The 23,080-nt window shown below is 48.5% G+C and overlaps 1 protein-coding gene across 1 annotated transcript in view; it reads right to left on the bottom strand.

The window, feature by feature from the left end:
• LOC119444761 (parafibromin-like) overlaps nt 1-23,080 on the bottom strand; it is a 74,723-nt gene that overhangs the window by 3,891 nt on the left and 47,752 nt on the right. Inside the window, exons 11-14 of the mRNA XM_049662690.1 lie at nt 19,837-19,970; nt 19,011-19,373; nt 16,451-16,511; nt 12,977-13,149 (exon numbers count right to left, since the gene is read on the bottom strand). Coding sequence (XP_049518647.1) covers nt 12,977-13,149; nt 16,451-16,511; nt 19,011-19,373; nt 19,837-19,970 — 731 coding nt within the window. The remainder of the gene's footprint in view (nt 1-12,976; nt 13,150-16,450; nt 16,512-19,010; nt 19,374-19,836; nt 19,971-23,080) is intronic.

Below are 23,080 nucleotides of genomic sequence, written 5' to 3'. Positions count from 1 at the left end.
ACGCGCTGGGTAATGAGATGAGCCGTTTCTTTCCGCGTCTCTGGGAAATCGCGGTTTCGCGACCTGTTCAAAGTTTCTTTAGACAGACGAGTGCACACATAGACGCAAAAAACCCACTCACAATAAGAAAAGACTGCAACGAAAGCGGCAGCAAGGCGAGAAATGAACTAAGCATTGCAATCGACGCGTAGCAATCAACGCATCGCAAACGAACGCGAGTCGAACACCGCAGGATTTAGCATGATGCCGACAGGCATCGCCGTCTGGTGGCCCGCGGCGGCAGGCATCACAGCCCGCGCCACCGTCCCGCGTTGGAGACTCTCGGTGGACGGCACACTAGAGTATATTTATAGTGCCTAGAATATACTTTTATATTCTAGGCACTATAGTATATTCTAGGCACTATACGCAAGCCGAGCGAGCGATATGTCTCGCATTGGATTGGATTTCCAATGCTTATTAGTTGCCAGACGACGTAGGGGCTGCGAGATTTAAAACCGAAACTTCCTGATGTTGCCCTTTAGTCAACACAGCTTGTTTTCATGGGCATTCGTAAGGGAAAGGGCCTTAAATATCAGCATGACTTGCGGAGGTACATCGTTAATTTCCTCTAGCGGAACAAATCCCACGGGATTTTCAAGGATTACAAGGAGCCCACGGGTATTCAAGTACTTTCAAGGGCCCTTGAACTTATACTGTCAATATCAAGGATATTCAAGGATTTCAAGGGGCTGTGCGAACCCTGTTTTACAGAAGGCTGCATAAAGGGGTACGAAAATACATAAAAGGATGACACTTAGCAAGTATGAAGGATGGGAAGCGCTCATAAGAAACTGTAAATGCTCATTATAACAAAGTCATCAGGACAGGAAATAGACTTCTTTATAAGCGGTATGTTGTAAAAGGCATAGGAGCTGTTAAAAAGTAGTAAATAGGGCTGTTCACTCCAACATCGCGGGAGCTCATAAAACATTAAAACGAAGCCACACTCGAAAGTGCCGACATGACAATGGTGCAATCTGCTGGCGCAAGTAAACAACTACTATCTCGTTTGTCAGTTATCATCCCTCGATACAATTAGTGCCAAGGAGCTGCTGGCACGTTGTGCAGTGTCCTTTGCAGCGCTTTTTGCCTCCGCAGGTTGGTTGGTTGGTTGAACATCACACTTTTTTTCACCTGAAGCAACATAGATTATATATTTTTACAGCTTTCGTGTGGCTGACATGCAGTGGTAATGCCGAGACCATGATGTCCGAGACCTTTGCAGAATAGCGGCATGCCGCAGTAGTTTCCGAAGTTTACGCTTCCGGCCAACTAGAGAACTTCGCTCTTGTGTGCAGAATACAATCATGTCCTGCTGATAGTAAAAAAGATCACAAGCAATCCCGGCAGCGCTTGCGGTTTCCAAATGACAAGTGATCGGAATCGGGTACCATTTTGAAAGAGCGACACGATGCCGCATTTTGCTCTTTAGACGGATGTTTCTAACGGTAGTTTGCAGCTAGGTGTGGGAATACATTGGGAACACAAATGGCACTGAAAATCTGGTTTTGAGACCATAGTGCTGCAGAGTTGTAACTGCTAACGCCAGCTTCAGTGCGGTTAATTTTTGAGCGTTTTAAAGGGTGACTCCATATATAACGAACTACAGTCGAAACCACTTATAACGATCCCAGATATAATGACCTATCGGTTAAAACGACCACATTTAAGTGCACTGACGATTTTCCGAACCTCCCTATGGAAACTGCTTCCAGATATAACGAACGTTTTTTAAAATCGCCGTACGGCTACAATAAATGCTCCGAACCCGGTCACGGTAAAAAGAGGGCACATGCGAAGTGCCAAAGCACGGAAGTGCGACCAAACTGGGCGCACGGCAGCGCGTGCCCTGCTCCAGTCCAACCACGACGGTGATATGGCCTTCGGGATGAGCGAGCGACTGCCACGCGTAGATTTCAGAAGCCGCGAAAAAGGTCACGCATGCTAACGCATTTTCAAGGGACGCCTCCACGGTGGAGGCGTGCCACGTACAGCATAAACAGCATGGCACGAGACTTACGCTGGCGCGTGCGCCAGTGCGATATCAGATGCCACAATGGCACCACTCGTTTTTTGAGCAACTGTACGTGCGGCCTCATGTGCATTATGCCTCTTTCAACGATTTGGAATGACCATCTACGAGGTGTGTTCAAAAAGAAACCGAACTTTTGAAATAGCATGCCAACCAGCAGAGGGAGCGCGCTGCGGCTACTGAGCGCATGCAGTGGCAGGTTTAGACAACAAACTGCCATTTGTCGCGTTTCGCTCTGACCGTTAGTTGGCGAGCTACAGCCGCTGAAATGAGCACATGAACAAGCTGTTCTTCGGATTGGTGCCAAAGTGACAATGAAGGAATTGGAAGAACAGTGTGTGTGTGTGTGTGTGAAGTTCTGCTACAAACTTGGAAAAACTTTCACAGAGACATTTCAGTTGCTTAGCCAAGCATACGGGGGAGCAGGAGCGGATCCAGGTTTTTTCTAGGGGGGGGGGGGGGGGGGGGTCAGCTTCTGTCAATGATGATGATCATAGTAGCCTTTCTTGTTTACCGAAATTCGCTGTTTCTGCTAATGATAAACACGCCTTTTATTCGGCTAGTGCAACACCTGTAGCGAAGCCAGGTATCAGTTTCTTCAAACTTATAGGAAAAGGACGTTTCCAAACACAGCCATGTACATGGCGGCTGTGCCTGATCAAAACTAAGCTTTATGGTTTTCTTAAAATTAGGCACTGGGAGGCACGCGAAGACAACCTGTGCAAATAAGTTCTGTGGCCAGGGGGTCACAAAGTGTGATGATAATTATCGCTGTGAGCAGCCCAATTTACTAAAATTGAATAATTAACTTTTTGTCGACTGCAGTAAGTGGGTATATTTGTATTGAAAGCTTAGAGGAAGTCTTGTTTCTATAAAGTATCAGTTGAAATAATTATTCTAGCGTGTCCATGCTCCGAGATATCCGACTCCAAATTTTAATTGTCGTTCGCATGATTATGCATGCAAGAGAGTTAGGATCGGCGCAAAGCTCCTCCCTGATGTGACGTGGCTGTTGCATGCAGCGTTTAGTCTGACAATGGGGCGGATGCATTCGCAAAGATAACTGTCCCCTTTCTCTCAGCTGGCGAAATAAAAAATCTAAGAACCCGGAACGGCTGTCGTAACACGCAACCGCGCAGCCTGTAACGATGGCGGCAGCTGCCATGCCGAGATAAGGGCGCGAACAGAGAAGCCGGAGGGCAGTGCGCGTGCGTAATGGTGACTAGACGAGCGGGCATGTTCCTTGCCTGGGTTACGCAAATAAAGTGACTGCTGATTTACAAGTATTGTAAGCTTTATTTAAATCAAGAGCAATAACTGCACCATCAACAGCAGAAACAGTTTTAGCTATGCTAACGAATATTTCATACTGCCGCTTTAAGTTTGGTGTGGTCACGCTCAAATCTCATGAAAACACTTCACCCATCAAGATGTCAATGCCCTAAAAAATGTTCAAAATGCCTCCCTTCCACAGCAATGCAAAGCATAAACCGCTCTCGCGTTCTCATAAACTGTGCGTAGTACCTCTGAATGGATGCTCGCAGAGGCAGATATTATCCTGTGTTTCATATCATTGACATCACTGGGCTCTGTTGCATAAACTCGATCTTTAACGTAGCCCCAAAGAAAAAAGTAGAGCGGAGAAAGGTCAGGGGATCTCGGTGGCCGAAACATCGCTTCTGCACACCCGATCCACTTTCGTGGCAAAAGTGTGTCCAACCAGCTCTTTGCCGTGGTGAAGAAATGTGGTGGTGCTCCATCGAGCTGGAACCACACTTGGGGCAGTTCATTCAGGGAAAGATTGGAGACAAATTCGTCGATGACAACACCTAATATTTCTTCCATGTACATCTTCCCGTTCGTTCAAGCTGACCTCAAAAAAGTAAGATCCAATGACCCTGTCCCCGAGTATGCCACACCACACATTCACACTCCAGCGAACTTGATGCTTGTGCTGCCGCAGCCAGAGTGGATTTTCTTGTGACCAATAATGCGTGTTGCTTAATAATGCATGCTGGTGGCTGCTTAGGATATAAGGGGTGGTGGCAGTGTCAGAACGGTAACAGTAGAAGTGGAGGGTGGGTCGTCCTGAGAACGGAGAGTGGGCGCAAGTGGCGGCCTGAACGAAGCTCCAGGGGGTAGACTGAGCGGGCAGAGGACTGAGGATAGAATAGTCACCTCCACCACATATGACGACTCTGCTGGCACGACGTTTACAGTAAAGTAAAACCCTGGTGATACGATCACGGCTGGTAGGAATTTCGGTGTGATACGAATTCGTAACATTCCCCCGCCGAAATACATTGCTCTTAATACGAAAAACATAGGCTATTACGAACCCGTTGCCGCGCCGCTGAGGATCATACGAACACGTGAGCAAGAGCGGCAGCGGCGGCCGAGCCAGCGGAGCAATCGGCACAGACAAGCCAGCACAGCGGGATCTGGGCAGAATCCATAGTCGCTAAGCAACCAGCTACATTTAGCAGCTGCGCAATCTCCCATTGGTCCCCACGTCAAGCGGACTGGACCACATCACAGCCTAGCCGATGCTTTGACCAGCAAGGACGGCAGCAGCCACGACAGCCAAAACGCTCCCTGCACTCAATGTGCTGAGGCGTTCAGTGGCGTGTGAAAAAATTCGCGAGATCACGTGCGCGCACTTTTACACCTTCCAGAAGGCGATTGTTGACGATTTGGGCAAGGAGAAAATACACACGGATAGTAGAACCTCGTTGATCCGTTTTTCAAGGGACCGCGAAAAAAAAAAAAAAAATCACAGTTTTGCCCGAAAAGCGAAGCAACGATTGCGATAGCAAATTAGTAGACAGCTGTATGAAGTAAGGATAGTAGTTTTATCGGCCGTATAAACTTGCAAAGATTTGCTTATTAACTATATTAACAAGCACGGTGTCAGCGGCCACAGGCAAACATGAACACATCACACTTGATGAGCGTGGACATGCGCTGTCAAACGCTGGCGTGAGGAAGCTCCGCTGCAGAAGCGAGCGAAGTGACGTTCGTGCTATTGTCTATCGCTTCAACGCAAACTGAGCGCCGAGAACACACAGCACGCACAAAGCTACGAGCGGCCTACGCACCTACACTGCCTGGACCCCCAACGCAGATCGCTTTCAAGATACAGCCCGCGCGCCGCCCGCTATCCCTCCCTCCTCGCTCCCTCATCGGTGCCGCGAGCGCAACGGAAGAAGGCGCGCTTCCTCCCTGCTTTTCTTTCTTGCACGCGCGAGATTTAAACACGCTTGTAGGCGCCCCTCGCACGCATTCACTCGCACATATAGCATACGGCGGGCGGCCATGGCATTATCGCCCTTGGACTTCATACGGAACATCTCCGAGTCAAAACCAATTTTCGGGCCACAACGCGTCACAGACACCATCTTTAGATAGCAAATACCGATCTCAAGGGCCATACTTTTGCTGGCAGAAGCCGAAAATACGTCATAGGAGTGTTGCCCTCAGCACTTTGGGCGGCCAATGCCATCGTCAAGCCACGAAGCCAAACGACATGAAAAGTCAAAATGGCCGCTCGGGCCGACGCGGGGTGGCAGTTCGCAACGTATGATGCGGGAATAGTCCCCCAGTTGCGACGCAACAGCGGGGTTACCAATGCATTGGGTTCTATGGGACCTGTGCCGGGACCGGCCGAAAACGACGTAACAGCCGGGAAAACGCAGCACCCGGGAACGTGACAGCGGGGTTCTACTGTACATGGAAGTCAATGCAGGATTTAGGTCAGGACCGCGAAAACACGACGTAGCAGCCAGGAAAATGCAAGTGGTGAGGAAGGTATCAACAGGGTTCCACTATTAGGAATTTTCTCTGGTAAAAATAAACTCATTTTTTATTGACTTTGTGTATGTTTTGATGATACGAATTTCGTTTGATACGAATATTTCACGTGACCCCACGAGATTCGTATCACTGAGGTTCTACTGCATTTGGCCCGAGTACTCGGCATCGAACCAGCAAAGGCACACACCTGATGATGATGATGATCACATGGAACTGATGATGAGGATCAAGCAACGTAGGATAAAGATGATAATATACAGATGAAGAAGACGTGCGTAATAAACGCCCACAATATTCACAGTGCCATTGCTGAAAACCGAGCTTCATCTGTCCAAATTATTATGTGTAAGAAGCCCTTTTCTTCATCAATTTTGATCAGGCTCCAATTGCAGAAGTCAACCCGCCTTTCAAAGTCCGCCTCATTCAGGTACTGGTGAAGGTAAACATGATAGGGATGGAACTAGTGCTTTCGAAGCATATTTGCAACTTTTCCAACGCTGCGACCGCACTGATCGGCAATCTGTCGGATGCCGAGTTCTGGCATCAACTTAATGCATGTGACAACGTCGATTTCAAAGTCTTCATCAACGATTGTCTTCCTGGTCTGTCTCGGACTATGGACTGACCCTGATGTGCGAAAGCACCGAAACACTTTCATGAAGGTAGGCCTGGTTGGAAGGGGATGGTGAGCCGCGTACAGCGGCATTGCCAATGAAGCGTTGCCATTCATCTCGGCCATTGCAAGTACAGTCGCATCTCGATAATTCGAACTCGAAGGGGCCCAAAAAAATGTTCAAATTAAAAGCACTTATTTTTGTAGTATTTGTGCACCATAGCACGATGTATGAACGGTACGAGTCGTGAAATGCGGCGTGCAAGCACATAGCGAGCGAGGGCCACGAAACCGTCCACGCCGGCCAACGCTCACTTCCCGATAACAGCAAAAGACGAAACTACAGGGAGTAGGTGGCACTGGCATGGCGATGGGCGCGCGCGCGGAGACCATCGAAGGTGAGGAAAGAGGGCAGCACAGAAGCGGATTTGGCCTTGGCAACGCCGTCGCTTCGATGGCAGTGGCTTTGGTGGCTCCCTTCGCCCTCCATCTCAACTCCCTCGTAGCTCCCCCACCTTTGACTGTCTCCGTGCGTGCCCGCCACTGTGCCGGCGCCGCTGCTCCCGCCGGCTTGGCACCCCCGCTTAGCTCACTTCCTGAAGTTTCGTTTTCTGCCGTTAACAGGAAGTTGGCCGGACTGGGCCTCCGCCGCTGCTTTTTCCTCTGCGCCGCAGCCGCAGTGTTGGCTGAGACGTCAGCATGTAGAGTGTTCCGGCGCGATGGTGAAACGGCGACCTTGCCATTGGAGAGTGAAATTTCCGCCGCATTTTTTTTTTCGTTTTCTTTTTTTCCGCGCAGCGTTGAGGGGTCTCTCCTAAGCTTTTGCTCTATGGCGGTGTCGGAGCAATGCCGGTCGGAGGCGCCGCCGGGTGATTTGGCGCGCTGCTGAGGGCATTGTCGGTGTGCCGTATGTTCGATTTAACCGTCGCAAATGCTTTCGCGTTCAAATTACCGGGCGTTTTCGCCCATAGGAATACACATAACTTTGACGGGACCACAGCGTCAGTTCGAATGAACCGGAAGTTAGAATTAAGTGCGTTCGAATTAACGAGATTCGACTCTACCACGTCTATTTTTTCTTCGGTAGAATACCTCGTCCCGCCAGAAGCAGCCATATTAGCACGAAGGGACTCCACGTGGACATTCTTGGTTATCCTTCCGTACAGAGGCGCCGCTAATCCAGAAGCACTCTAGTAGATGACAGAGAAGCTAACGCGTTCACAAGATCATGTCCCGGTGCGATCTCAAGTAATACAAAAATGTGCCGAAAAATTATCTCCTGTCATCGCGTTTAACACATTCATGGGTACTGCGTATGGCACACCGCGCTGTCATATCTTGATTTCGCCAGCCGAGATCATATCTTGATTTTTCCAGACTAAACGCCACATGCAACAACCCCATCACATCAGAGAGGAGCTTTGCGCCGATCCTCACTCTCTGGCATGCGTAATCATGCGAACGACAATTAAAATTTGGAGTTGGATATCTCGGAGCACAGACATGCTAGAAGGATTCTTCCAAGTGAGACTGTATAGAAACACGACTGCCTCTAACTTTTGAATACAAACATACACACTTACTGCAGTCAATAAAAAGTTAATTATTCAATTTTAGTCAATTCGGCGGCTGACAGCGATAATTATCATCTCACTTTGTATCCCGCTGGCCACATGACTTAATTGCACAGGTGGTCTTCACATGCCTCCTAGTGCCTAATGTTAAGAACACCATAAAGCCTTAAGGGGGACCAGCAGATCGCGAAAATTGCGAGAAAAATCTATTTTTGGAAACAATGCGTTTCGGTATCTGCAACACCTAATCTATGCTGTATCAAAATGGTTTGGCTGAAAACGCACTAGAAGTGCCCGAAAAAAAAAAAAAATTTGTCAGAGCGCAGGGCAAGAAAACAGCTTTAAATCGCGCAAAATCACTGTAGTTCATGGAGCCATATCTCGCATTTCCCGCCACCGAGCGCCGCCATCTTGGTACCATTCGAAAGCTCAAAGTTTCGTCGTTCCGATTCTCAATTCGCCGGTCGTCGCCATCTTGTAACAAATGCACAAACACAAAGGAAGCGCGGGTCTGCTGGAGGTAGTCACACGGGCCCTCGAATGAAAGCTGGCCTCCGATTGCCTGCCGTGCTGAAAGGCGTCTCCCCATTGGTTACTGCTGCGGCAGCGGGCAAGATGGCAACCGCAGTTGTCTGCTTCGCAAACCACGCCAGCGTCTTCACTTGACACGCAGAATTCACATTTCTGAGAGCTCCCAGGTTAGTGATGGATCATCGCTCGTTCGAGAAGAAATTTTGGACGAAGCAGGCCTTCTGAATACGGAAGCGCGAGCCTCCTACGGTGAGAAAAATATGGCAATTAGCGGGAGAAGCGGAGGAGCACCGGACTGAACGTGCCATGCTACCTGCACCGTGGATTATCTGCCGCGCTATCTTGCACCGTGTGACTCCAGCGGCGAAACCAACAATCACCCTGTGCCATCAGCACCAATAACGCAGTCGAGGGAAGACGCGGAAACGGAGGCTCCCGCGCCTCGGCGTACGGCCACGCGAATCAGCCGAGATCGTATTGACGTGGGTCGAAGGTCACCATCGCCGGCAAGACGGTGTACTCAGTTTCTGATGCATCATGCGACACGGACACGCCACCTCCGAGCGAGCTTCAACCGTCGACGAGCTGCAGTGTGATAAACGAAGATGCACCGTACAAATAGTCGTCCGAACGGCTCACCATTCAGACGCGCCTCGAGCCGTGTTTTGTGTCAACGGTGACAAGTGCGAGCATGCAGTGTTCACGACTCCCTTCGGGCAACTAAACAGAAGTTCAATTTGATGGACTAGCCAGACTACGAAATTTTCAAAGCCCACCAAACAAAGAGGCAAAGGTGCAAGAAGATGCCTGACAGCAATGACGCCAAAAATTAGCGCCCTGATGCGTTCTAATAAACCTGCACTGCTTGCAAAATTTGCAGCCCGTTTTCTCAATTGTGTTTTTTTTTTTTTTGTCGGTCACCTCGCTCGTGGAAAGCATAGCACAACAATGGCTGGACCGATTTTGATCCAGTTTGTTTTGCTGTGATCCATAAACTGTGCTGCATATCAAAACAGTCTTGAAATGTTCATTTATCTTTCCATTGTTGAATTATTTCAGAATAACTACATGGCTCTATGCAGTGAAACACAAGTTGCATGCATGTCATGTTGAGCAAAAAATTATGAGGGCACAAAAAAAAATTTAACACTGTCTTGATGTAGATAAGACATTTGGGCAAACATACAAAGTATTCCCAGTTCGATACCATGTTTCGTTACTGTGCCAGGCTTTCTAAGAACAAGGAACTTTTAAACTTTTGTAAATTCTTATAAAACAAAAACTAATGAATATATCTCAATGAAATTTTTTATTTGTTTCTCTATTGCAACGTACAGTGTGTGTGCCAAATTTCAGCCCTTTCTGCCAAGAAACAAAAAAGTTATTTTTCATCCCCTCTTCCCCCCCTTAATTTTGAACACCCGGTATATCTAAGCCTGCATTGTTTCTTATAATAAAATTTGTGATGATCTGTTGCTGATTCGTTATGGATGCATAAGCACAAGTCTGTCTTTGGATTTCTGTTGGGACTCCTTGATTTCCTTAAGAAGATTCTTTGTGTTCGGCTGAGACACCTTCGCTTGCTTTGGAGGATTAACCTCCCGTATTCTCAAACAGCCCTCGACCTGAAGCTCTTCCTCCACTCACCTTGTTGAGCACAGCGCCGTCTCTCGACTGATAAAGACGCGACACTTATCAAGAATTCCCGTGAATGATCACGAAGCTCAGTGACCACTTCTGTGGAGGGATGACGGTGCTATCTACTCTCTTGAGTCGAGGTGTTGTGTTGACTAGAGGAACGTTCTTGAATATGGGCGTAGCGCTTCCGTTCCAACGCGGCAACCACTACGCTGGTTGTTTACGATATGCGAATCAACGCGTATGAAGACTCATGATGCCACCTACAAGACGAACGATGTTGTGTAGTAGCCGAGAGCGCGAGCCAGCGTCTTCATGTTTTGTTTCCCACGCGACGTCATCCTTTTACACAAGGCGCACATCTGCTCCCATTTCTCTAACCACATGACGCCATCCCGCACACAAGCATTGGCGGCTAACGTCACACTCCCCCACTGCGCAGCCACGGTTCAAGGCTTCGCCCCGCTCCACGAGAACGCCCACTCAGACAAACGGATCCGGTGGGTTTGAGCCTCCTATGTTTAATGTATGACAATAAGACTGCAAAGTTATAATGAGAAACTTGTAGCGTACAAATGGTACTGTACTCGTACTTAACGTGTAACTGTGATCACAATGAGTGTAACAGTTAAAAAAGTTGCCTATGCGCAGTTCTTAGTTTAGTTCTTAGTTATTATTTATATATGGTCACTTCAGCGAGAGATCTTATTCATTAAGCAGGTTGGTCGCGGAACCGCTGACAGCCAATGAAGCAACCGATGACCCATCAAGGGGGAATTAAGTTAATCAGGTGCGAAGACGCTCACGCAGACATCGGCGTGTTTGACAAAAGGGACGTCCCCTCGTTCACTCGACGGGGCGAGTAAGGCACGGCCGGCGCAAGGAGGTCCAAGGTGTTGATGAGAAAAAATTACTATGGCAACTTCACGACACCACAACCCTACAGAAGACTTGTGAGCGAGCTAGCTTTAATTCAACATGGCTGATACCACTGGTACTCGCAAAAAATACTTTTGAAGAATGCTGGTGGCCATATTTTTTTTTTTTTCTGCGACAGCGCCATCACCCTGTCAGCGAGGGGCGATGCAGAAATCTGAGGGGGGGGGGGGGGGGGAGGACATCCCCCCTAGATCCGCGCCTGACATGGGAAGACCATATGAGTCGCACGCAGTGCTATGATTGGTTCAAGTGTTTTGAAGACAGAAGAATGTCAGTCGGTGACGATCCCAAGCCTGGACGACCTTCCACATCCACAGATGATGACCACGTCGAGAGAGTTCGTACTGTGATTCGTGGATATCGTCGTTTGACTGTTCGAGAAGTCGCTGACGAAGTGGGTATCAGCGTAGGATCATGTCATGAAATTTTGAGTGACTAACTTGGGATGCGTCGTGTCAGTGCAAAATTTGTGCCGCATTTGTTGACTGACGAACAGAAGCAGACCTGTGTTGAAATCAGCCAGGAACTGCTCGCCGCTGCCAATAACGATGAAAACTTTCTTAAGAACATCATAACAGGCGATGAGACATGGGTTTATGGCTGTGATGTTGAAACGAAAGTGCAGTCATCGCAGTGGGTATCCAAAGGTTCTCCTCGTCCAAAAAAAGCACGCATGAGTGGGTAAAAAATGAAGGTGATATTGGTTGCGTTTTTTGACTGCAAAGGCATTGTCCATCAGGAATTTGTGCCACATGGTCAGATGGTAAACAAAGTTTACCAGGGAATCCTAGCACGTTTGAGAGATTCTGTGTGCAGTAAGAGGCCTGAATTGTGGAAAAATCAGGATTGGATGTTGCATCATGACAATGCCCCGGCTCACGCGTCGCTCCTTGTCCGCAGCTACTTAGCAAAACACCACACTCCTGTTGTGCACCACCCATCATATTCTCCAGACCTAGCCCCAGCAGACTTTTTTCTATTCCCCAAGCTGAAAACCACCTTGAAAGGAAGTCATTTCCAAACCATAGAAGAGACCCAGGACAATGCGAGAAGAGACCTGCGCGCCATTCCAGAAAGTGCGTTCCAGAAGGCTTTCCAAAAATGGAAGAAAAGCTGGGAAGAGTGCATTGCCAGTAGAGGGGACTACTTTGAAGGGGACAGCACTTAAAATGTTGTACCATAAGCAGTAAAGGTGTTATAGCAAAAGTTCGGTTTCTTTTTGAACACACCGCGTATGTCTTTCCACCATGGGAACAACGGCCGCTCAAGTGCTCCTGTCGACGCGGCCCGTGTCGGCGAGAATGCTGCACCATGCGGTACAGCAGACATGACAGGTGATCGGAACCGGGCGCCGTTTTGAGAGCCGGACGGCGCTGCATTTCGTTCTTTAAATGGACATTTCTAACAGAAGTTTGCAGTTAGGTGCAGGCACTGAAAATCTGGTTTTCAGATTTCAGTGAAACTGCTGACCCCAGCTTCAGTGCAGTTAATTTTGGAGTGTTCTTAAGGGCGAGTCCATATATAACAAACTACTGATTAACGACCACTTTTCACGGAACTATCGAGTTCATTATAAATGGGTTCGACTGTGTATATCTATTTATATATAGATAGATCGTGCAACTGATGGCGGTCTGCTCCAGACCAACGGTTTAAATCAAGGACCCGGGACCTCAAAGAGGTGCGATGTAATACCCCTCTAACGCATTTATCTCGCATTTACCGCTAGATCGCCAGTGAATATTTTTTTCCTTTTCTTTTTCCCTGGGGGGCGGGTCAAAAGCCTAGCCTCACCTGTCGAGCACCTCCCAAAAGTTGAGCAAGTTGGCTCTGTCAAGGTGGCGCTTCTGCTTGCTCAGTTGAATCACGTGCACAGCCCACTTGGCCACGTTGCTGTCCAGTGTGATCTCGTCCCACTTGAGATGGAATGCCTTGACTGCACAAACATAACACAAGGTGCACGAGTCCTACTTTGGGGCTGTTGGTGGCCAGCACAGAATGTCAACAGAAATTCAGACTGTTTAAAATATTTAAAGGGACATTAAAGAGGGACATTAACTGGCATAAGGCAAAATTGAAAAAACTTTTTTTTTTCATTAGTCTTACAGAGCACATTTTACAGTTGAATCTCGATAATCCGAACTCGAAAGGCCCGAAAATTTGTTCGAATTAAAAGAAGGACATATTTTTGAAGTATTCATGCCCCATAGCACGATGCACGAATGGTGGAAGTCGTGAAATACCACGGCGCGCAAGCGCATAGCGAGCGCGGGCCATGAAACTGCCACGCCAGCAAACGCTCGCTTCCCGATAACGGCAGAAAACGAAACTTCAGGGAGCGGGTGGCGCCGGCCACGGCGACGGGTGCGCGCGGAGACCGTCGAAGGTGAGGGAGGAGGGTGGCAGGGAAGCGGATTTGGCCTCAGCAACTCCGCCGCTGCGGTAGCAGTGGCTTCGGTGGCTCCCCTTGCCCTCCCTCTCAACTCCATCGTAGCTCCCTCACCTTCGACTGTCTCCGTGCGCGCCCGCCGCCATGCCAGCTTAGCCCTCCCCCTGAAGTTTCGTTTCCTGCCGTCATCGAGAAGCGAGCGTTTGCCGGCGTGGGCAGGTTTGTTGGCCGGACTGGGCCTCCGTCGCATCTTCCCTCTGCGCTGCAGCTGCAGCATGCAAGGTCAACACGTGACTTGAAAATACAGGAAGCATAAAAAAGAAGGGTTCACTGCCATTTTCTCCGCGTGGCTGAGACATCGGCACTAGAGTGTACTAGAATACGGTTGTCTAGTACACTCTAGTCGACACGTAAACGTGTGTTCCGGCGCAATGCAGAAACGGCGACCTTGCGATTTGCGAGAGGGTATAATTTACGCCACGGCGTTGTTTTTTTTTAACCCTTCAAGCGTGGCATTGAGGGGTCTCTACTGAGCTTTTGCTCTATGACCGCGCGGTGTCGGGGTGTTGGAGCAATGCCGGTTGGAGGCGCCGCTGCGTGATTTGGTGCGCTGCTAAGAGCATTGTCGGTGCGCAGTATGTTCGAATTAACCGTCGCAAATGCTTTCGCGTTCGAATTACCGGGGGTTTTCGCCCATCGGAATACATAGAACTGACGGGACCACAGCGTCAGTTCGAATAAACCGGCAGTTCAAATTAAACGTGTTCGAATTACCGAGATTCGACTGTACTAGGCAAATCGATGTCTTAGAAAAATGTGTAAAATTTAAAAAACAAGATTAGTAAAATTAGCAAATTACACTTCTACAATACCAAAAAAGCCCACTTATTCTAACAAGGGTCGTTGTAAGACAGAAAATACACAAGAACGAAAGACCGGTGGTGATCTCACTATGATGATTGACGATGCTTCCTCGGGTCTACAGTAAAACTTCGTTAATTCGGATTTAACGGCACCAAAAAAAAATGTCCGAATTACCAAAATGTTTAATTATCGAGGGTATCCAGAAAAAAATAAGCAAATGCTTACTACGTCAACGCACTTTTATTTAGTGAATGAGCGAGCGAATACTGTTGCTTTTTTGCACAAAAGCAGAGCGGAAGCTGAAATTCTCCTCTCAATGAGTCGCAGTGGCAATTGAGGCCTCGCGACTTCCTTCGCAGCACGGCCGCAGCGCACGCCTTTATTTGCGACACGCTTTGCACTATCGCGTGCACATCCTGATTATGTTTTCGCCAGTGAGCAGGAAAAACATAATTGCGATGTAGCCGGTGCTCTTCATCCTCGACAGCTTTGCATCGAGTCAAAACGAAACAAGTGTTTATCGCAACCGCTGCGGAGAAAACCGCGGCCGCTATAGATGCGATTATGAATGGCGACTTTGCGATGCTGAAGGCACGCAGCCGACACATGCACCGAGTCAGAACGAAACTACCATACACTGCAACGCTAGACTCTCTAGGTCACTAGGTCTCTAGGTCACTCTAGACGAAGCCGCGGTCGCCATCTATGCGATCATCGATGGCGACTACGCAGTTTTTTAGGCATGCGGCCGACGCGTGTACCGAGTAAAAACGGAACTACTGTTTGCCGCAATCGCGGCAGAGAAAACCGCAGTCGCTATTGACACGGTCGTAGATGACTACGCAATTATGAAAGCCCGTGGCCAACACGGTATTTCGCGCGGCAGCAAACGCAAGAATAAAGCCTTTATATACACAAATAGGCATGAAGCGTTCCGGCGTTGCTGTCATTCACGTATGACTAAGGCGATGCGGACTCTGCCGCTTCGTTTCGGTTGGACGCTAGCGCTGTTCTTGCTCTTATGCGTCGCACATTTGCGGTGCTCCTTGCTCGCCGAGCTCCGAAAGTTGTCCAAATTAACCGTTGTGCGACAAAATACGTCCGAATTAACAAGAGTTTGATTGCATTTAATACTGCATACGCCTGCCAGGACCAGAGGACGAGTCCGAATTACCCGATTTTCCAAATTAACGAGGGTAAAATTAACAAGGTTTTACTGTATCTCGCTGCTTATAGGTAAGAAGGGCTCCACTGAATTCTGAAGGAAATAAAGAATCGACCTCGAAAGGTTCTATATTTCCCGTGTCAGAATGAGAAAGTACAGTAAAAGCTCGTTAATTCGACACCCGTTAATTCGGAAATTCGGATAATTCGGACGGCTTTATGGGTCCCAGCCAAAGTGCATGATAGTCTATGGAACTAAACCTTCGTTATTTCGTCAGAATTCAGCCCCACACCGCTTAATTCGGACAAATACTGACGGCTGCCGCTACACGAAAGTGTGGTAATGCAGTGCTGGCACCACTGGAGTGAAACCGAAACATGAGAGGCGTCGCCATCGTCATCAACTAGTGGGGGCAATCGCAGCATCACCGAACGTCGGTGTCTACTTTCTTCGCTCCACTGCGCCTTCGACGCCATTTTCCCTTGTATTGTCGAGTCGGCGCCATCTCTTCTTGCTTCTTGCGGAGTTCTTTTTTTTTCGTTGTGGCCGCGTTTGCATGCCACCACCATCGTGCGCTACAGTGATGGCAACGCCGGCAAAGTGGCAAAAGTACGAAGCCAAGAACTTGGCGACTAAAGTGGAAATTTTGCAAGCTCTGAAGAACGGCAAATCGCGACAGTACATTATAACCAAGTACAACGTGAAGCGGAGCACGTTGGGAACGTACGTGAAAAATTAACAACAGATTCTTCAAGCCTTCAAAAGCAAGAAGTTTCATGCACCAAGAAAGCAGTTGCAAACCGCAGGTCATCCCCAGCTCAAAGAAGCTTTGCTCCGGTGGGTTACTGACTGTCGCAACGTGCATCTGCCTTTGAGTGGACCTCTCATCATGGCACAAGGTGAGAAGTGCGCTGCAATGATGAACATTAAATCGTTCAGAGCATCAGACAGGTGGTTCGCGAGGTTTCGGAAGACACGAACTCATCTTCAGAAGTGTGTGCGGCAAAAAGGCCAGCATTGACGAAAGCGTGACCACCGAGTGGAGAAATGTAAAGCTGCTTGAGCACATCGCCGCATATGAACCACGTGACATGTTCAATGCAGACGAAACTGCTCTATTTTTCAGAGCTCTGCCCGACAAGACTAACTTTCAAAGGGGACCCGTGCATTGGTGGCAAGAAGTGCAAGCAAAGGATAACTGTGCTTCTTGCCGCCAATATGACTGGCATGGAGCACTTTCCACTTGTTGTCATCGGGAAGGCGCATAAGCCACATTGTTTTAAAAACATCGAAAGCCTTCCTGTCGAGTACACAGTGAACAGGAAGGCTTGGATGACCTCGTACATTTTTTGAGGCTGGCTGCAGCAGTCAAGACCGGCACTTCACATCTAAGGACCGCAAGATAATTATGGTTGTTGACAACTGCAGTGCCCATAACTGTACAGTGTAACTGAAGAGCGTCAAAGTAGTTTTTTTGCCGCCCAACACTATCTGCCCTTCAGCCGATGGACCAGGGTATCATTCACTACGTGAAGTCAAAGTACCGCAAGCATCTGCTAGAGCGAATGATCTTATGCTCAGAAGTTGGAAAGTTGTATCAAGTGGACTTACTCGGCGCAATGCACATCATCGCCCACGTGTGGGAAAATACACCTCTGCAAGTCATCACCAACTGTTTTCGGCATAGCGGTTTTGTGAGGCCCGAGCATGCGGCAGTAGCCGACGATGGCGTCGACGAGGTGTCAGCCGGGTCCGCCGACGATGACTGCCTGACCTTCGATGCTGTCCTTCCCACAGATGTGACCCTTCAGGACTACATTGCGATTAATGATTGTGTCGCCACGACTGGTCTCCTGACCGATGAAGAAATTATTAATGATGTCACGGGCACACAGGAATACCACGATTCTGACGAAGAGTCATGCGAGGAGGTGCAGCCGCGACCTCATCGCACCTCTCGAGAAGTCTCGGAGACGCTTTTGATATTGGAGGACGTTTGCCTGAGCAGTTCCGACAGTTTGCATTGGCCACGTGGAAGAGTTAAGAAAAATAGTAATGTCAGCCGGAATCTGCGCGAAAAAGCAGACGGCTATTACAAAATAGTACTTCAGCAAATAAAGGTATGCTTCTCCAACGTGATTTTAATGTTGTTTTCCTGTTCATTCGTCAATTCGGCATTCGGACATTATTACCGGTCCTGTGAGATCCGAATTAACTAGCTTTTACTGTACTTTGAAATCTGTGACATCACACAGTGACATATCAGCGCTGGGGTTTCAGTGCAAGTTTTATGAAATGGATGTTTGGACTCAATTTTCTCTTCTAGTAATCAAGCTCTTTCCATAAAGCTAACAAAAGTAGTAAGAAATCAGTTTAGTGTTTCTTTTCAGTTTGTACCTTTAAAAAAAATGTTGGCAAATACAGTATAACAATCCATTAATCTGCTTCAGAATTTATTACAGTCGAGCTCGCCTGTACGAAGCTGGATATTTCTAATCCTCTACAGTAAAACTTCATGAATACGTACTAATCATTAAAACATAGCTACAACAAATCCCAGACACACTCTCCATAGAGCCTAAAGTATGGGGTGAGCTTAATCATAAGCCTTAGTGGCTCATTGTATGCCTAGCGGTTAGTACATACCTTGATCACTTCCTGTTGCCTAGAGGCTAACTACACCATATTGACTTGTGGAACTGAAAGAGATCTTCCACCTTTTTGGAAAGTGCAGAGACTGGTCTACCAATGATTGCGGTTTCATCATGGGGTGCAGTAATCCTACAAGGAGAAGCAGCACAAATGTATGGGAATTGTGGTGGTGGCGGCCTCAGCATACATAACAAACAGCGGGCAGCGCATTTAAAGAGACGCAAATTTGTAGTTGCCCATTAGTGTAATACAGCCGAGTCCACTTATAAGAATATTCAAGTGCCACGAAAATTCCATTGTTATAACCAAAAAGTGTTATAAACGGGTTGCACGAAAAAAAGCAAAATAGGGGGATGGCAGAGCTGTTGCGAGATAACTATGACGGGGAGGCCAGTGCTCCTCTCCACCACCTTCCTCCATCCGGCTGCTGTTTGTGTTAGCTCGTTAAAATAACTGTAACTCTGCTTCCTGCGCACTCCAATCGCATGTAACAAGCCGCAGCTGTTGGCGTTCAAGAATGGCACTGCTATAACAACTGCAAAGAGGGGTCACGGACGGCAAGTGACATGCGAGCTCCGCCGAGGCATCGTTTTGGTGGCCCTGAAAGGGGCCTTGTAAAAAATACAAAAAGGTTGCCGCGACCACCTCTCAGCTTGAGAAATCCCGAAAAACGCTGGGGTGAAATTGCCACAAGCATCTCGCCACGTACTTCTCACTGGCTTGCACGAGAAAACCCCATGTCCGTCAGCTTTGCTTGCCTCAAGCGAAGCTCGCCGACATCCTTCTCCATGGCATCCAAGTACTCCCCGTAGTGCAGCGGAAGGTCCCTCGCGAAAACAAAGCCCCGGAGGGACTGAATCAACTGCAGGACCTCTTGCGAGAACAACGTTGAGGCAGCCTGCCCTACTGCGTCATCGCTGCCGTCGTCGCCGTCAGTGTCGTCGTCACTGTTTGATTCAAGCACGTTTGCGACGATCACCTCATCGGTGAGAAGTTCTGATGTTACTAATGCGTCGTCCGCATGCAGAAATTCGAGTCGTGAAGCATCCTCATCGACTGCGGACCAAAGTTCTGGCATCACTTCGTCGGTGGGAACTTCGCAGGCTTCGTCTAAGTCACTCCTGCTGCGGACAAAGCACACTTTCCTAAAGCAGTTCTGCACTGTAGAAGCGCCAACTTCAGACCACGCACCAAATATAAACTGCACGGCCATCAGCAGATTGATTTTCAAGTCTGGTTGCTCCCTGCTTCTTGTCCACGCGGCTATGTCCATCAACAAGACTAACTTGCTCAGGACGCGGCGACAATACATCAACTTAAAATTGGTGATCACGCCGACGTCCATGGGCTACAAGCCTGCCGTCGTGTTCGGAAGCAGGAAAAAAACTTCCACGTTTGAGAGCTTGGGCATGGAGTGGTGGGCATTAGTTATCCAGGACGAGCGCCACCTTCCTCTTCGATCGCTCGCTCGATCGCTCGAACAGCCACTCGCGAAAAAGTTCTCGCGTCATCCATGCCTTACGATTGTTACGGTAGCGTACTGGTATACTGGCAGCACCACGGAAGCAGCGGGGATTTTTTTACTTCCCAATGACAAATGTGGGGCACTTGTCGCTCCCGTCCATGTTGGCGCACAAAAACACAGTGAGGCGCAGCTTGCTGTTCTTGCCACCCTTGCATGTGTCTCCTTTCAGTACATGCGTCTTGGAGGGCAACACCTGGAAAAACGGCCCCGTTGCGGGGCCATTGCATATGTCGGCATCAATGTAGTTGTCGAGGATGCGGGGCAACGTTTCCTGCACCCAATTCTCCCTCGTTTCTCTACATCTGTGCGCTCACTCCCTTTGTTCTATCCCTCGGTTCTCCAGAAATCCTGCCTTGATGTTTCAGTCTCCAGCTTTTTTTCACGACATTGTGCTTTGCACAGGCTGACACCATGAGGGAAAAAATATATCATACATTGAGCAGAATAAGGCAAAAATTTGTTGCCCGCACAGGCCGTTTGGAATGTGGCAGAGCACTAAAATATAGTAAACCTGCCCGGCGTATGCAGTATTCAATGCAATCAAACTCTCGTTAATTCGGACTTATTTAGCCGCACATCGGTTAACTCGGACAACTTTCGGAGCTCAGCGAGCGAGGAGTGCCGCAAAAGAGCAAGAACAGCGCTAGCGTCCAACCGAAACGAAGCGGCGGAGTCCGCATCGCCATAGTCATCAGCTGAAATTGTACGTGAATGACAGCAATGCCGGAACTCTTCGTGCCTATTTGTGTCTTTAAAGCCTGTATTCTTCCATTTATCGCCGCGCATAACACTGCGTTGGTCACTGGCTTTCATAATTGCATAGTCGTCATGCACGATCGCGTCGATAGCGGCCGCGATTTTTTCTGCAGTGGTTGCGACGAACAGTAGTTTCGTTTTTACTCGCTACGCGCGTCTGCTGCGTGCCTAGAAAACTGCGTAGTTGCCATCCATGATCGCGTTGATAGCAACCGCGGTCTCGTCCTCAGTTGTTGCAGCGAATAGTAGTTTCGTTCAGACTCTGTGCATGCGTCAGGCATAGCCTTCAGCACCGCAAGGCGTTCATAATCGCGTCGGTAGTGGCCACGGTTTTCTCCGCAGCGGTTGCGGCAAACAGTTTCGTTTTGACTCAGTGCAAAGCTGTGGAGGTTGAAGAGCATGGGCAACATCGCGATTATGTTTTCGCCAGCTTATTGGCGAAAACATAATTACGATGTGCGCGCGAAAGCACAAAGCGTGTTGCAAATGAAGGCGCGCGCCGCGGCCGTGCCGCGAAGAAAGTCACAAGGTTTCGATCGCTGCTGCGAGAGCCAATGAGCCACGAGATGAGAATTTCAGCTTCCGCTCTGGTTTTGTGCAAAATAGCAACAGGAGTTGCTCACTCATTCACTAAATAAAAGCGCATTGACATAGTAAGCATTTAGTTATTGTTTTCTTGGTACCCTCGATAATTCGACACTCTGTTAAGGGGGGAGGAAGGGATGAAAAATAACTTTTTTTGTTTCTTGACAGAAAGCGCTGAAATTTGGCACACACACTGTACATTGCAATAGAGAGGCAAATCTAAAATTTCATTAAGATATCTTCATTAGTTTTTGTTTTATAAGAATTTACAGAAGTTTACAAGTTCCTTGCTCGTGGAAAGCCTGGCACAGTAACGAAACATGGTACGAAACTGGGAATACTGTGTATGTTTGCCCAAATGTCTAATCTATATCAAGACAGTGTTAGATTTTTTTGTTAGTGCCCTTATAATTTTTTACTCGATATGACATGCATGTGACTTGTGTTTCACTGCATAGAGCCATGTAGTGATTCTGAAATAATGAAATAATGGAAAAATAAATGAAAATTTCAAGACTGTGTTGATGTTCAGCACAGTTTGTGGATCACAGCAAAACAAACTGGACCAAAATCTGTCCAGCTATTGTTGTGCTATGCTTTCCACGAGCGAGGTGACCAACAAAAAAAACACTATTGAGAAAACGACCTGCAAAGTTTTGCAAGCAGTGCAGGTTTATTAGAACGCATCAGGGCAGTAATTTTTGGCATCAGTGCTGCCAAGCATCTTCTTGCACCTTTGCCTCTTCGTTTGGTGGGCTTTGAAAATTTCATACCCTGGCTAGTCCATCAAATTGAACTTCTGTTCAGTTGTGGACATCGCGTGAAGGGAGTCGTGCACGCTGCATGCTCGCGATTCTGCCGTCACCGCTGACACGAAACGCGTCTGAATCGTGCGCCGTTCGGGCGACTATTTCTCCGGTGAATCTTTGGTTATCACACTGTAGCTCGTCGACGGTTGGGGCTCGCTCGGAGGCGGCGTGTTCGTGTCGCACGATGCACCAAACTAAGTACACCGTCTTCGCCGGCGATGGTGACCTTCGACCCGCGTCGATACGATCTCGGCTGATTCGCGCTGCCGTACGCCGAGGCGCGGGAGCCTCCGTTGGCGCGTCTTCCGTCGACTGCGTTGTCGATACCAATGGCACAGGGCAATTGTCGGTTTCCCTGCTTTAGTCAGACGGTGCAAGATAGCGCGGCACGTAATCCACGGTGCAAGGTAGCGCGGCACGTTCAGTCGGGTGCTCCTCCACTTCTCCCGCTAATCGCCGTATTTTTCTCGCCGTAGGAGGTTTGCGCTTCCGTATTCCGAAGGCGTGCTTCGTCAAAACTTTCATCTCCAACAAGCTACCATCCATAACTAAACTGGGCGCTCTGAGAAATCCGAATTCTGCGTGTCAATTGAAGACGCCGGCATGGTTTGCGAAACAGACAACTGCGGTTGCCATCTTACCCGCTGCCGCAGCAGTAACCAATGGGAAGACGCCTTTCACCACGGCAGCCAATCGGAGGCCCGCTTTCATCGGAGGGCCCGTGTGACTACCTCCAGCAGACCCGCGCTTCTTTTGTGTTTGTGCGTTTGTTACAAGATGGGGACGACCGACAAATTGAGAAGCGGAACGGCGAAGCTTTGAGCTTTCGAACGATACCAAAATGGCGGCGCTCGGTGGCATGAAATACGAGATATGGCTCCGTGAATGGCGGTGATTTTGCACGATTTAAAGCTCTTTTCTCGCCCTGCGCACTAACAAATTAATTTTTTTCCGGGCGCTTTTAGCGCGTTTCCAGCCAAACCATTTTGATACAGCGTAGATTAGGCGTTGCAGATACCGAAATGGGGGGTTTCCAAAAACCGATTTTTCTCGTGATTTTCGCGATCTCATCCCCGCGTCCCCCTTAATTCGAACATTTTTTTCGGTCCTGTGAAATCTGAATTAACGAAGATTTAATGTACACTACTATGCA

Source organism: Dermacentor silvarum, chromosome 1 (genome assembly GCF_013339745.2).
Source record: "Dermacentor silvarum isolate Dsil-2018 chromosome 1, BIME_Dsil_1.4, whole genome shotgun sequence".
In the NCBI taxonomy this organism is placed as follows: Eukaryota; Metazoa; Arthropoda; class Arachnida; order Ixodida; family Ixodidae; genus Dermacentor; species Dermacentor silvarum.
The sequence above is the reverse complement of the archived record's forward strand: the minus strand, read 5'-3'. Positions and strand labels throughout refer to the sequence as shown.